The sequence below is a fragment of the Engraulis encrasicolus genome, chromosome 3, assembly GCF_034702125.1.
Source record: "Engraulis encrasicolus isolate BLACKSEA-1 chromosome 3, IST_EnEncr_1.0, whole genome shotgun sequence".
NCBI lineage: Eukaryota > Metazoa > Chordata > Actinopteri > Clupeiformes > Engraulidae > Engraulis > Engraulis encrasicolus.
In genome coordinates, this window is record NC_085859.1 from 27,795,688 (window position 1) to 27,809,778 (window position 14,091).

Sequence of the window (14,091 nt, forward strand, 5' to 3'; positions counted from 1 at the left end):
CACAGTACAGCCCTACCTTTGTGATTTAGTTCTGGGGGAAATTGCAAAGGGCAGGCTTGGTCTAGTACTGCGCTGTGTCAGTGAAGACTTATTCACAACTACTAGTGGTAAATCTAGTCTTAGAAGTGCAATATGACTCTGTTTTGCTAGAAGCATGAATGCACAGGACTGTTTATTAGAAGATTTACCACTAAATCTGACTTAGCTGGGTGGGTTAGTTGCTAGACTAGAGCAATTTATCGAGAGGCCACCAAGTACAGTCTGACATGACATCAGCTGTTTCATGAGTAGATTTACCACATCCTCTCACTCACCTTAGCTGAGGTAGTAAATAAAAGACCTACAAAGAGAAGTCTTGGTCACTTACTGTACTGTGTCATTGAGAGGCTGTTTCGCATCAGCTGTTTCACATATCCATGCTTTACCTCAACATTCACGATTCCATCATTATCAGCATCGTCGTCACATGCATCCCCCAGTCCATCTCTGTCCGCATCCTCTTGGCCAGAGTTTGGCACAAACACACAGTTGTCCTAAAATACAGGCAAGACGTAAAAGGCTTCAGTATTTAGGCTTCATTGCCCCACACTGCGTATTTTGCTATCTATGTAACACCTTTTAGTAAGTGGCTTAGGATAAATCCTCTGCTAAGTGTAATGTAGTATTTTTTAAGAAAACAGTGTAAAAAAGGTATAAATAAAGGTAATGACTTGCGATGACATGCAGACACGTGCGTGTTTGTTGTACTGTATATTTCACCTTGGCGCAGTGCTCATCTTGGCAGGGAAGGGAAGTGTCAGGGTGGGCATCAATGTCGGTGTCCTTGGCACATACGTAGCCGTTGCCAGCCCATCCAATTTTGCACTGGCAAGGGATTAGGATTAGGGGATTATTGTCAGCAAATAAATCAATTATACTCAATTAAGGTCAATTTGACTAAACGTGCTAATTAAAGTAATTACAGACTGGCGCTTAACAATAAAAAGGAGGGTGTAAATTGCTGCCAAGTCCCTTTTTGACCATCTGTTCTCCTTGGTACAAATCTTGTTGGTGAGCTATACTATCATATCACCGTATACAAATTTGAGTAACCATGAACATATGTTTTCTCATGTTTTGTGACATTCTAAAATTCTTTATTAGTGCATAGAGTTCAGAGTCCCTTGAGATGAACATCTTGTTTTCAAGAGGGTCCTCAAAAGTACAGACATCATTTACCTGGCAGGATTAAATGTGCAGCACAAATAATATTGCTTTGACTTCTTGCGGTCTGGATCTTGTGTACCTTGCCACTGGCCAGGACATTTCTCATAAATGTTCGTCTGACCTCTCAAATATTTTCATGAGACGTTGGGACATCTCATGTGGGAGTGGGACATGTTCTTATTAACTTTCCTCTTTTCAATCTGCTCCCAAAATCCTCTTTCCTTTGTTTAATCGTTGTTACATCTTGTGTCAACAAAGACATATTTGCTTGCATATGACAACCCCATTGTGACCTTAGACTACTGGTAAACCCAGAAGTGATTTCTGGGCATTTCTTGAAACCGAAGTTGCTAACTATGTCAGCTACTTTGTTGTTCGTAATGCAATTTCCCATAGGCAACTACCCAAGTTACTACTTGGCTAACAACTACGCTTTCGCGAAATACACCCAAGCCCAGGCCTATCAATTGTCCTCCGTATGTAAGACTTCAGGCTAGGATACTTTTCTGCGTCTAGACGCAGGGATGACTGCAACACTTTATGACCATATTGTGTTGTTACGACCAACGTTTTGGCACACCTACATCTTCATTAGAGTCTGAGGAAGAAGAACGTTCATCAGAACATTCTGAAGAAGCCCAGGCTGAGGTCTTGCTTCATCAGACCATCAGGACCATTTTGGTTTGAGAGCAAGAACACATCTTTGTCCCTGACCAGACCACTGTATTTACCAGGGTTGTGGTACACAACTGACCAACAACTGTGTCTGTGCCTCAGAGTCTCTAAGGAAGCCAAAGGTGCATCAAAACACCATGAGGAAGATGCTGAGCTATCCCAGCTTGAAGACTTGGCTCATCAATGAACCATGACCACAGGGCTGGACAGGGCCAAAAAATCAGGCCGGGCATTTTCAGCCAAGACCAGTTCACCAGACACAATGATTTGTTTTCACTATGTTTTAGACGTTATTTTGACCAGAACAGCCACAATGAATATTTAAATCTGATTCGGAAAGGTCAGCTAATAGCGGCATTAGGACTGATGCCACTACATTCAGAGGAGGGCAAGGCCAAAATCATCGACAGCCCACCAGGGAAATGCCCTGTATACCTTATGGCCAATGAATCCATGCATGACCATCATTTTGGCTTGAGCGCAATAGCACATCTCTTTCTCCCTGACCTCAGTATTTACCAGGATATGACACTCTAGTGCTTGTTAAGTGTTACCATACCACCGGACTATGGGCTTTAATTGGAAGCAAATCTGTCTCTGCTCAATGAGGACCAGGAGCCAGATCCTGTACTGTAGCTTGTTAATCTGGCCAATGTGTTGCACTAATGAGGATCAGCTGCTGCGCTGAATGAATGGCTGGAACGAAATACGAGGAGTCCGTGGTGGCCAAAACCATAGCCATAGTGACAAAGTCACACTTGATCAAATTACTCTTCTGCTGTTGGTACAGTAGTTGCATTGAAACTACTTTTGCAATAGCAATCCTGCTAATAAGTAAGCATAGTCTTGAGCTAAAGATTAAAAAAAATTAGCCTGGCGAGCCAAAGCCCTACAGCAAATGCAGTCGCTAGGGGCGATTTCTAGGCTATGAAAAATAGTATTTTGTCACAAAACCAATAGGTAAGCAAGCTCATGTGCTGTGCCGGATTCCTGTTATGAATATTATAAATAATTATATTATATATGATGATGATTATTATTATTATTATGGCCAAGGAGAAACGGAAGAGAAGCACACAGCAGCACCAGCATCATCCAACCCTTGTCTCAAGATGGAAGGAAGAAAAAAGTAAGTAAAACAGACTTCTTTCTCCAATACATAGGGTTTTTTTTCTTCGTTTACAAACATTCGTGTTGTGGTGAGGGGCAAGATGCTGAGCAGCCAACCATGTGAACTCATTTTTTGACATCAGTTTCCAACAACCAGAGGTTGAAGAGTTCACGGCCAGGGTCGCGTAGATAGGGATTGTTTAAAAAAGGTAAACCCATGTCCGTGGGTTAGTCTGAGAATTGACAGGCTCACCTGACAGGTGATGCTCCCGTCCAGCTCCACGATGCATTCTGCGTTCTCGTCGCAGGGGTTGGGCTGCCCGTTAGCACACGTGCGGTCCTTCTGCCTGCTGGGCATGGAGTCGGCTCTACAACCCCTCGTCTGGTCCCCACTGTAGCCAGCCTTGCAGTTGCCACAGCGGAATGAACCCTGAGAGAAAGAGAGAGAGAGAGAGAGAGAGAGAGAGAGAGAGACACTTCAAATTATTATTCTTGAAAGAAATGCACGCTGTCATTAGTTTTTTTTATCGATTATGTCAATACACCACAGCAATTCATTGATGAAGCATTTAGCTTTACTGGTATACTGTAACATACCAATCATACCATACAGTGCACATATGAATTACATGTCATTGTAATATCAACAACAACAAAAATCCTCATCCTTTCAGTTTTGGTATTTAAACATGACAGATCACTTCTTACCATGGTGTTGTGACAGTAGGAATTTGGTGTGCAGCCTCCATTGTTGAAAACCAGGCATTCATCAATGTCATTGCAGACCTGAGGGAAGTAGTAGGTTAAGTTAATATGCTACATGTATACAGCTGCCAAAGTGTAATGAATTTAAATGTCGACACACATATATGCGGTCATTTCCAGAACCCCAGCCCACCCTGAAACCCACTGTGCGATTTAAACTTCCATTTCCTCTCGATGACTGCAATAAACTGCAATTAAATCAAACTCAATGACTGAAAAAACCCATTTCATTGACACATACAGTCCCCAACATTTCAGCATTTCAGCAGTACAAAAACGATTTTCCACATACAGTAACACAAACAGGTCACATTTTGACATGCTCTTGCTGGAGCGCAAACAACAAGTGTCTTGTGTGACTTGAGTGGCTTGGAGGTACGTTGCTGAGGTGGTAGGTGACTCAGCTGCCCTGTGCCTGCTGTGCCTACTGTGTGTGTGTGTGTGTGTGTGTGTGTGTGTGTGTGTGTGTGTGTGTGTGTGTGTGTGTGTGTGTGTGTGTGTGTGTGTGTGTGTGTGTGTGTGTGTGTGTGTGTGTGTGTGTGTGTGTGTGTGTGTGTGTGTGTGTGTGTGTGTGTGTGTGTGTGTGTGCGTGTGCGTGTGCGTGTGCGTGTGCGTGTGCGAGTGTGTGTGTGTGTGTGTGTGTGTTTTGTGAGGATGTACTGTATGTGTGTGTATGTCTATGTGTGTGTGTGTGTGTGTGCCTCACCTGGCGGTTGCTCTGTGCGTAGGCGATGCCGACTCCGCGCACCTCTGGTCCGGTGTAGCCCCGCGGGCAGCTCTCGCAGCGGAAGCCTGGCGCCGTGTTGACGCACCGCACGCCAGGGAAGCACGGGTTGAACTGGCACTGCACCACATCAAAGAGAACATACAGTATGTAGACACACATAAACTTAGCAGACGTGCAAATATACAATAGCAACAGCACATACACATACACATACCGTATGTACATACACCCAGCAGTCACGCACATATGCACACACACAGACTCGGACACCAACATACACACACACATTTACACGTGTAGAGAGAGAGAGAGAGAGAGAGAGAGAGAGAGAGAGAGAGAGAGAGAGAGAGAGAGAGAGAGAGAGAGAGAGAGAGAGAGAGAGAGAGAGAGAGAGAGAGCATCACTAACAGAATGCAGAGGTCAGCACAGATGTACTATACTGTATGTGACAGCTGTTGCATAGACACACTTACAGTACAATGTATGGACAAGTTTAATATCATCAGCAAAATGGGCATCAAACACGCTATTGGATCCGAAATATCGACTTGTTCACTAGTAGCCTGACTCTCGCCAAATCGGGACAACGCATCATCACATACAGAAAAGTTTGGCACTTGTTATGAACGTGGATAGTTCGCAGGTAAGCACTAAAGTTCCAAACGTAACGGGTGTAGGAACGGGCATCTGCTCTGTTCTGGTCGGCCTGAAGACAGCTTTGAAGTGGAGTGGAGACCATTTGAGAGGATGTTTTGGCCACAGCCCCTGTCTGTCCAACTGTCTCAACTGAACTCTGTGGTCACACTGGCTGGCCAGTGGCCATGTGCAACGTGGCCTCTCCCCTCTCCCCTCTCCCCTCTGCCTCCCAGGTGGCATGATCTAAACCAAGATAACAACAGTGAGTCATGGAAAACAGACCGGGGAGCCTGCAGACACCCCATTCATGTCCACCACCGGAGACCATTACTCAGACCTTCAGTAAACAATTTAGTTTTCCATTTTGTCCAGGCATCATCCACATCATCTTTGAGGTCTATAAAGATTCTTTGTTTGCAATCTTTCAAGACAAGAGAGTAGAAAGTAGAGACTTTTATTATTGGTCGCTCACTTGATGTCTTGTCTTGTCAAGATTGTTGTGGCTGGTTTGACAATTGATTGCACACATTGGCTAACACTAAAGAATAACAGTCCCTTAAAAAGCTTTATTGAAGACTTTATTAACAGCTATTAATGAAGTTTTTATAAACAACGTATTTACAAATGTTTGTAAATGAGTAAGAACCAATCTACGGCTGCACAGGAGGAGTTTGATGTGTTTGCCTGCCAGACACCTCTATATCTAGTGGTTCCATCTCTTTTGCTTTTTGACAAATTTCCAGGACTGTGGCGACTTTACCGTGTCTATGGTGTTAACATAATATTTCTTACTCATTTACAAAACTCTGAAAATGTTTTGTTGATAACTACTTAATTATTTACAAAGTGTTTATAAAGCTTTTTAAAGACTGTTGATCTTCAGTGTCATCGACTTTTGCTTTGCTTTGATCTCTGCAGTGCAGCAGTTTCAGAAGTTTGTGTGTGCAGCCTGAAGGGCCGGCAGGAGTTTATTGTTTTGTCAGACCCGACCCTGCTGCTGCTGCTGCTGCTGCTGCTGCTGCTGCTGCTGTAGACATCAGTGAGGTAACGAATAGCTCCAACACCACAAACCCACCGAGCACTCTCAAAATAGCTGCCTAACAACCACATGTGATTTTTCAATTTCAACCAGCCATTTCATTTTTGAGGTGTAGTTTATTAGGCCACATCGATCGGTCATTGCACAGCACAAATGGTATAAATGCTGATTTTGCAGAAATATATATATTTTAAAAAATCCAAAAATCCCTGAGTACCAAACCATACCTCGTCCACGTCGTCGCAGTTCACTCCATCCCCAGTGTATCCCTCTGGGCAGGGTGGGCACTCGAACCCTCGTGCCGTCTGGACGCACTTTGCACCTCCGAAGCACCTCTGGGATCCAGATCCGCAGCCGCCGCTGCCGTCGTTGTCTGGTCTGCGGATGCCAGACGGGGTCGGGCTAGAACCGTCTGGACGTGAAGGAAATGCCACAGTCACCATGTCGCCAAACACCACCACAGTTATTGCCAGAGTGCCATTTGTTGAAAAACCGAGGGGGTGGGGGGGGTATTTTCAAGATCTTAACGCAACATGAATGAGATTAAAATCAAGAATTAAAACTAGAAGCGGGATATCATTCCACAAATCACACTCTGCTTATCACAATGGATTAGGCTACAGCAGTACTCATTTAGGCAATGTATTGGATGCTGCTGAATGAATGCAATACATAGCCACCACTGCATAACCACAAACACCTCAATATTCTATTTAGTGAATGTTCATGAATTAGTTAAATAGCCTACATTACCCATAATCCTTCATCATTTTACATGCCAACAGCAGACATAAGAGGCTGCAAGAAACTTACCACATGGCAGGCATTGGTCCAGCTTGTTTTTCAGGTACTGTGTATCCTTCATCTGTTGAAAACATACAGCATGGTTAATCTAGACATACAGTACAATGTATGTACTGTTTAATTTACATCTCTGTAAAAAAAATTTTACAACCCTACAAGTTACTGTACAGTACAGTACCTCTTGCAGGAGCATTTCTTTGAGTTCTGCGATCATCTTTGTGAGGATCAACATCTCAGGAGACTCAATTTTTGTTGTGGTATATCCTAAAAGGAGTTCATTTATTTTAGTGTAACTATAATGGAATAAGCTATACATTCTGCGCTTACATGTCTTTAAACATTGCTATACAGTACCGTTTTTTTTTAAAAGTTACATACACAAATACAACACCACAGTCACCACAGTTACGTAAATGATGTACAGTAAGTGTCAGTCCATTTTTAAATGGCAGAATTACATGGCAAGACATGCGATTTTACAACTGCTTGTTAAAAAAAAGTCACAACTTGCCTGAAGGGATGAACATGTCTTGTTATCACCTTCTGTATAGTGTATGTCGTAAAGCAGAAACGTACCCACAAGCTGCAGCGGGAGCTGCAGGGATTCACTCTGGTGGAAGTTGCAGTCTTGGAGAGAAGCAACATGCTCAACTGTGTCCTCAATCACCAGCTGAAACTCGGACAGTTGGTCCTAAACACAAAAACACAATCACACAGAGACACATGCACACACACACACACACACACACACACACACACACACACACACACACACACACACACACAATCACGTAAAACTGTCAAACTAGTCAAAAAATTGACTGCTGTAAAAACTGCCACGTTTCGAAACAATATCTGCAAAAGTATTTTGTATTGTATTGTGTGTGTGTTTGTGCGTGTATGTGTGTGTGTGTGTGTGTGTGTGTGTGTTGATGGAAAACAAAAGTACATTAACAAAAAAATCATCATCATCATCATCATCATCATCACCTGCTAGGTGACACCTGGTTCAGAAGATACAATTCAGTGCCAGATATTCCAAATAACCTGCTTAAAGTACATGTCCAAATAGGTCAACTGGACTGGTAAAACCAAGTTTGAAATTATTTAAAGGGGTGGTTCGCTATTTTAGACATTAAGCCCTGTTTGTGTGACTTCTGGGGTGAATTAGACATGTTCTCATCACAATTTTGACATTTGGTGCTGAACGGCTATTTGGAATACGTGGCACTGGATTCTAGCTTGTAAATCCAGGTTCACCATGACTGCAAACAACACCCTAAATCTAGGGTGATACTGTACTGTGTTGCAATGTCTCTGTAGGACAGCTTGCAATGTAGGACAAAAGTATTGAACTCCTTCATCGTCGTCATCCTCCTCATCATCATCATTACTGGTACTGGAACTAGCACTGGTACAGCAGCATCGTCATCATCATCATCATCATCATCATCATCATCATCATCATCCGTATCCTCCTCCTCATCCTCTTCTTCCTCCTCCTCCTCCTCATCAAAGTACTGAACACCACCATCAACATCACCATCATCATCATCATCATCATCATCATCCGTATCCTCCTCCTCATCCTCTTCTTCCTCCTCCTCCTCCTCATCAAAGTACTGAACACCACCATCAACATCATCATCATCATCATCATCATCATCCTCTTCCTCTTTCTCCTCCTCATAATCAAAGTACTGAACACCATCAACATCATCATCATCATCATCATCATCATCCGTATCCTCCTCCTCATCCTCTTCTTCCTCCTCCTCCTCCTCATCAAAGTACTGAACACCACCATCAACATCATCATCATCATCATCATCATCATCATCCTCCTCATCCTCCTCCTCTTCTTCCTCCTCCTCCTCCTCATCATCGTACTGAACATCATCATCATCATCATCATCATCATCATCCTCTTCCTCTTTCTCCTCCTCATAATCAAAGTACTGAACACCATCAACATCATCATCATCATCATCATCCTCTTCCTCCTACTCCTCCTCATCATCGCCAAAGTACTGATCACCTTCATCACCACCACCACCATCGCCATCCTCCTCCCCCCTCACCTGTGAGGTAGACGGCATCTTCTTGATGGCCACCTGGTTGTGGCCCGGGGACACGCCCGGCTTGAAGGCGGCGGGCAGGTCGTCGACCGTCTGCAGCAGCTGGCAGTCCACGTAGACGGCCGTCCTGGGGCTGCCCACCAGCAGGCCCGACATCTGGACCATCAGGTGGTGCGTCCGCCCATCCGCCAGCGAGATGTCGCCCAGCACCACCTGGCCGATCTTGCCATTGGGCTTCTGGTAGCGGAGGGTGGCTGCACATGTGGGCAGCACAAGCCAAAGCAAAGGCAACAAGGGGCATGAGAAATTTTGAATGAAAATAGACAAATGTGATTGTTTTTAATGGGCAACATGAAAAAAGTAGGAGCTGGAAAGGATCTGCACACTGCTTGCAAAAGAGCAACGTTTCGATCATAGATCTTGCCTGAAGAAGTCTTTTGCAAGCAGTGTGCAGATCCTTTCCCGCTCCTACATATGACAGTTTGTTGATTTGGCACATGCTGATGCTTTTCTGCTGGATGTGCGCACTTTCCACTACAACATGAAAAAAGGACATCATCATGACCCTCAACATCACCATTATCATGCAGAGCTGGCCAAAGGAAAAGTACAACACTGTGTCAGTACAACACTTGCTGATACGTGATATTACATAGCGGTTACACCAGTTATTCAATGGTACCCAATGAGGTGGCTAGACGTTGTTACTGAAACAAAAAATAAAAACCTAAGGAACACCCAAATTTGATCCAACCAGTCGGGTACATCACTCTATAGTAACTGTAGACAAGTTAGACCAGTGATGGAAGGAAACTATGGCAGGTTTTGTTTTTTATCTCTTCTTTTACTTTGACCACATCATCAACCTTACTATCATCATTATCGTCATCATCATCATCATCATCATCATCATCATCATCATCATCATCAATCATCATATTTACTACTATTGTTATTATCACCCCGCTCTCCAGAGGTGGTTGGGCCAAGTATTGCAATGACCCTCTCTGTCTGTCTGTCTGTCTGTCTGTCTGTCTGTCTGTCTGTCTGTCTGTCTGTCTGTCTGTCTGTTTGCTTGTCTGCCTGTGTGTCCACCTGTAGTGTTTTGGGTCGCCTGTGGGTGGCGCCAAACACATAACATCATGTGCATCTAGCTTTGGGCAGGGGGGCAGGGTGCTATCTCTGATTGCTCTACAGTAAATTATTATTATTATTAAAAGCAGTAGCATTACTACCAATAGTAGTAGTATTTTAGTAATAGTAGTAGTAGCTGTTGTAACAGTAGGATTACATACTAGTACAAGTAGTAGTGCTGTTGTTATTCTTTTTTTTAAAAGTTTTTTAAAAGTCTCTACCTTTGTTGAGCTTCCCCTGCACCACAAAGTCCAAGTGTTCGCTGTTGTCTTGCGGGTTGTAAATCTTGAAGACGTGTGTTGGAGCCTTGTTCCTCATCTGGAAGGTGGCCAGTATGAAGGCTTCGTTCAGCCCCCTGTTGCGGAGCCCACCTTGCAACAGGTCAGCTAAGCAGTCTGCCGATCCCATCAGGTCGTACACTATACGAGACAAACAGACAAACAAAGAAACAGGCATAGCTGACTGACTACTGGCAATCCTCAGAATTGAGCATGATAATATTATTGATTACTTGAAAGAGTATTGAAAGTCAAAGTCAAGGTGGCAGATGTCAGCAAGGAATCGAAATTGTGTTTAACGTGTAATCAAAATATAAAGTAGAACTCTTACAGATGTGCTTACAACACTAATGCATGATCTTACATAGTTTATACATCAGCTATTCCACTGGACCTAATGAGGTAGACACACTGTAAAAGTAGACCTAGTAGTTTCACTTCATACATGAAAACCTTATATTTTAATAGGTTTTAAGTGTCAAAGAATCACCACATTTGTGGAGCAGGTATCTCATAAAGAGTGCTTTACTGTATGGCCGGTAGCTGTTATGACATGTTTGGGGGGCACTTTAATGAAGTGCTTGAATTCACACCTGTTGCGCGTGCCTGTACATCAAGGCAATCACGCTGAGCATTTTGTGACCCTCTGAAATTTATGGAGTGCCACTTAAGCTGACTAAAGTGCCTGGAGTCAACGCTGTCCACCTGAATGAACTTGCACTGACAATGCCTCACGTTTCAAAGTCATGCAGCTTTGCAACGTGAAGAGACGTCCATGACCAGTAACATACAGAGTAGTAGGAAGTAGAAGTACTCTTACACTTACACTAGTGGTACAATATTACATTGTTTCAAATTTGTAATATCATGCTAGTAGTGTTGTAATTACATCTGTAAGAGTAATTCTACTTGACTGTACGCTCAGGCTTCCTGAATGAAATGTTTGAAAATATTTGAAATACTGAAAAATACAACTGGAAGAGTGTTCATAGGAGAAGTGAAGGGGTGTTTGAATGTGTGCATCTGATGTGTGCATTGTGCATGTCTCAACTGCATGTTGCACCATCACTTTTCAGTATCACTACAGTAGCCACTTATGGGTTTAATGTTTTATACCAGGTCTCTAACACAATAGCATCTTCAAACAAGAGCAAAAGCAAGAAAGCAAAAAAGTTGACAATAAAAATCTATTGCATATGAAATACATTTGGTAGAAATCAGCATCATTCAAGATCAATACTTTTTCAGCATGACAAATCAGCATCTAATGATCTGTTTTACTGACATTTGATCAGATATGAAGTTTGAAAAGAATAGCACAAATAGTTGAAGATAAAATGTAACACATATCTTTGTGATACACAGCAGCAGTGCTTGAGCTAATACTCACCGGTCCCTTGGGCCCTCACACATGTGAAATAAAGCTGTAAAATCACTGAGGAGGAGAAAAAAGCCCTTTCCCAAATCCTCATATTTCCAGATTCTCCGAGGATCCAAGTCTATTAATCCAGCCTGTCAGTGGTAGAAGAAAACACAGCACACAAGTAGACAGAAGACCGGCGACTAATGTGAGAGTTAACCCCAATTGCAAAAACAGAGAGAAAGAGAGAGTGTGTGTGTGAGAGAGAGAGAGTGTGTGTGAGAGTGAGCCTTGAAGAGGTGTTGGTCTCTGATTGTCTGCAGACCTCTGCACAGCGCTCTGCACAGTGTGGGGACTGAGAATCAAAGTTGTGCTCAGAGGGTTTATACTTCAAGAGTTATGGAGGAAAGGTGAGACCAAAGACCTCCCCCTATGAACTGCCTACTTGCCACAGAGGACTTTAAAAATGATTTTTAAACCAGCGTGTAAATAGAATCAGGATTTTTCTTCACCAGTCTTGTGATATGTAGTGTAATCTTAGTCAACACATGACTTATGGAGAAAAGTCTCCAGGGATCAGATGGCAAGAAAAAGAAGGTAAAACAGGAATGAAGAGAAGCAGATGTGAAGAAAGGAGAGAAGTGGGCTACTATTAAAATGAATGAGTAACTTATTGGATTCAAGTATTAAGACAATGTCATGGATTCCCTCTGCCTGCCTGGTAACTACACCCAATTGGTTCCAATCATCTGTCACCTTGCTCTCCACTCTCTCTGATTACCTCCACCTGTCCCTACTCTGCTCCACTCTGCTCACTGCTCTGCCTAATCACCCTCACCTGTCTCCACTCTGCTCTCTCTTACTCAGCCTCGTTAACTCTCCAGCTGCACTGCATTTGCCAGTAACCATGCTCTGCATATAAAGCCCTGTGTTTCAGTCATTCCTTGTCAGATCGTCTGCAAGTTCACACGTTACCAGTCTGCTCCTGCTACCTCTGACTCCTGTACCCGGACCCGCCTGAATTCTGCTCTGTTCTCCCACCCTGGAAACCCGACCCGCCTTTGCCTTCGACTCCGATCTCTCTTCTGCCCCGGTAATTTTGACCTGCCTTCTGCTTTACTCTTTAAACTTGGATTTGCCCTGAACTGTGCCGCTGCCTTGTTTTCACCTGCTGTTGTGTGTGTGTTTTCCCCAGGACTCCCGGACTCTCCAGCTCCCGTGTTCGTTACTCCATTTCCTGGGGAAGCACACACACACGGCACTTGGAACCCCGAAACCCCTGGAACCCCGGATCCCTGGTGACCCCTGTAACCCCCGAAACCCCGGTGACCCCTCCAACCCTGGTACCCCTCAGAAGCCCAGAACTAGAGACACTTCTCCTTTCCCACTCCCCTTTCCCTAATTCAATAAATACCCTTCTGGGTCTGAACGCACTTGGTTCCTCCGTCTCGTACCTGACAGTACGATCTGACCACCATGGAACCAGCGAACGACCCATCAGCCCTGGACCGCCTGGAACGTGCAGAGGGGGAGATGTCCCGGATTACTGGCGATGTCGCGTCTTTGATTCAACTGGGCCATCAGCATCAACAACAACTCCAGCAACAACAACAGCAGCTGGCCCAGGTGATCGAAGCCCTCACAAACTTGAGAACTCCTTCTACTGCATCACTCCAACCAGCCCCCAGCGCTCCAGCCCCTAGTGCTCCAGCCCCCTCCGCTGCAGTCCAGGTGTCAGCTCCCGGACCATTGAACCCGGAACCGAAGATTGGAAATCTGGAGCGCTTCAATGGCGACCCAGACCAGGTCCGGCCCTTCTTGACCAACTGCAAACTCCTGTTCTCGCTGCAACCCAGAACCTTTGCCTTGGAGGAAGCCAAAGTTGGATTCGCCATCACCCATCTGACAGGTCGGGCTCGTCTCTGGGGAGCAGCAGAGTTTGAGCAGCAAACCCCAGCCTGTGCCACCTTCGAGGCCTTCGAGACGGAAATGAAGAAGGTGTTCGATCTGGGCTCAACAACGGCGGATGCATCCCAAGAGATCCTGACAATCCGGCAGGGTAATCGCACGGTCGCTGACTACTCCATTGAATTCCGGACCCTGGCCAGACGCAGCACGTGGAACATGGTAGCCGTGGTGAACGCCTTCCTTCACAGTTTGGCAGAGTACATCAAGGACGAGCTAGTCTCTCACGACTTACCCACGACCCTCGACGAGGCCATTGCTCTGGTGGTTCGTATCGACCGCCGGATACAGACCCGTCGACGAGAGAGGGGGCG

General features: G+C 44.5%; 1 protein-coding gene across 1 annotated transcript in view; it reads right to left on the minus strand.

Moving 5' to 3' along the window:
- The window catches only part of thbs4a (thrombospondin 4a), a 27,119-nt gene extending 14,952 nt beyond the window's left edge, over nt 1–12,167 (minus strand). The window contains exons 1-12 of the mRNA XM_063195124.1: nt 11,843–12,167; nt 10,396–10,593; nt 9,044–9,294; nt 7,539–7,653; nt 7,141–7,226; nt 6,972–7,023; nt 6,386–6,570; nt 4,463–4,600; nt 3,700–3,777; nt 3,245–3,421; nt 760–864; nt 426–533 (exon numbers count right to left, since the gene is read on the minus strand). Of these exons, the coding sequence (XP_063051194.1) occupies nt 426–533; nt 760–864; nt 3,245–3,421; nt 3,700–3,777; nt 4,463–4,600; nt 6,386–6,570; nt 6,972–7,023; nt 7,141–7,226; nt 7,539–7,653; nt 9,044–9,294; nt 10,396–10,593; nt 11,843–11,924 (1,575 nt within the window). The 5' untranslated portion in view covers nt 11,925–12,167. The remainder of the gene's footprint in view (nt 1–425; nt 534–759; nt 865–3,244; nt 3,422–3,699; nt 3,778–4,462; nt 4,601–6,385; nt 6,571–6,971; nt 7,024–7,140; nt 7,227–7,538; nt 7,654–9,043; nt 9,295–10,395; nt 10,594–11,842) is intronic.
- Between the last annotated feature and the right edge of the window lie 1,924 nt (nt 12,168–14,091).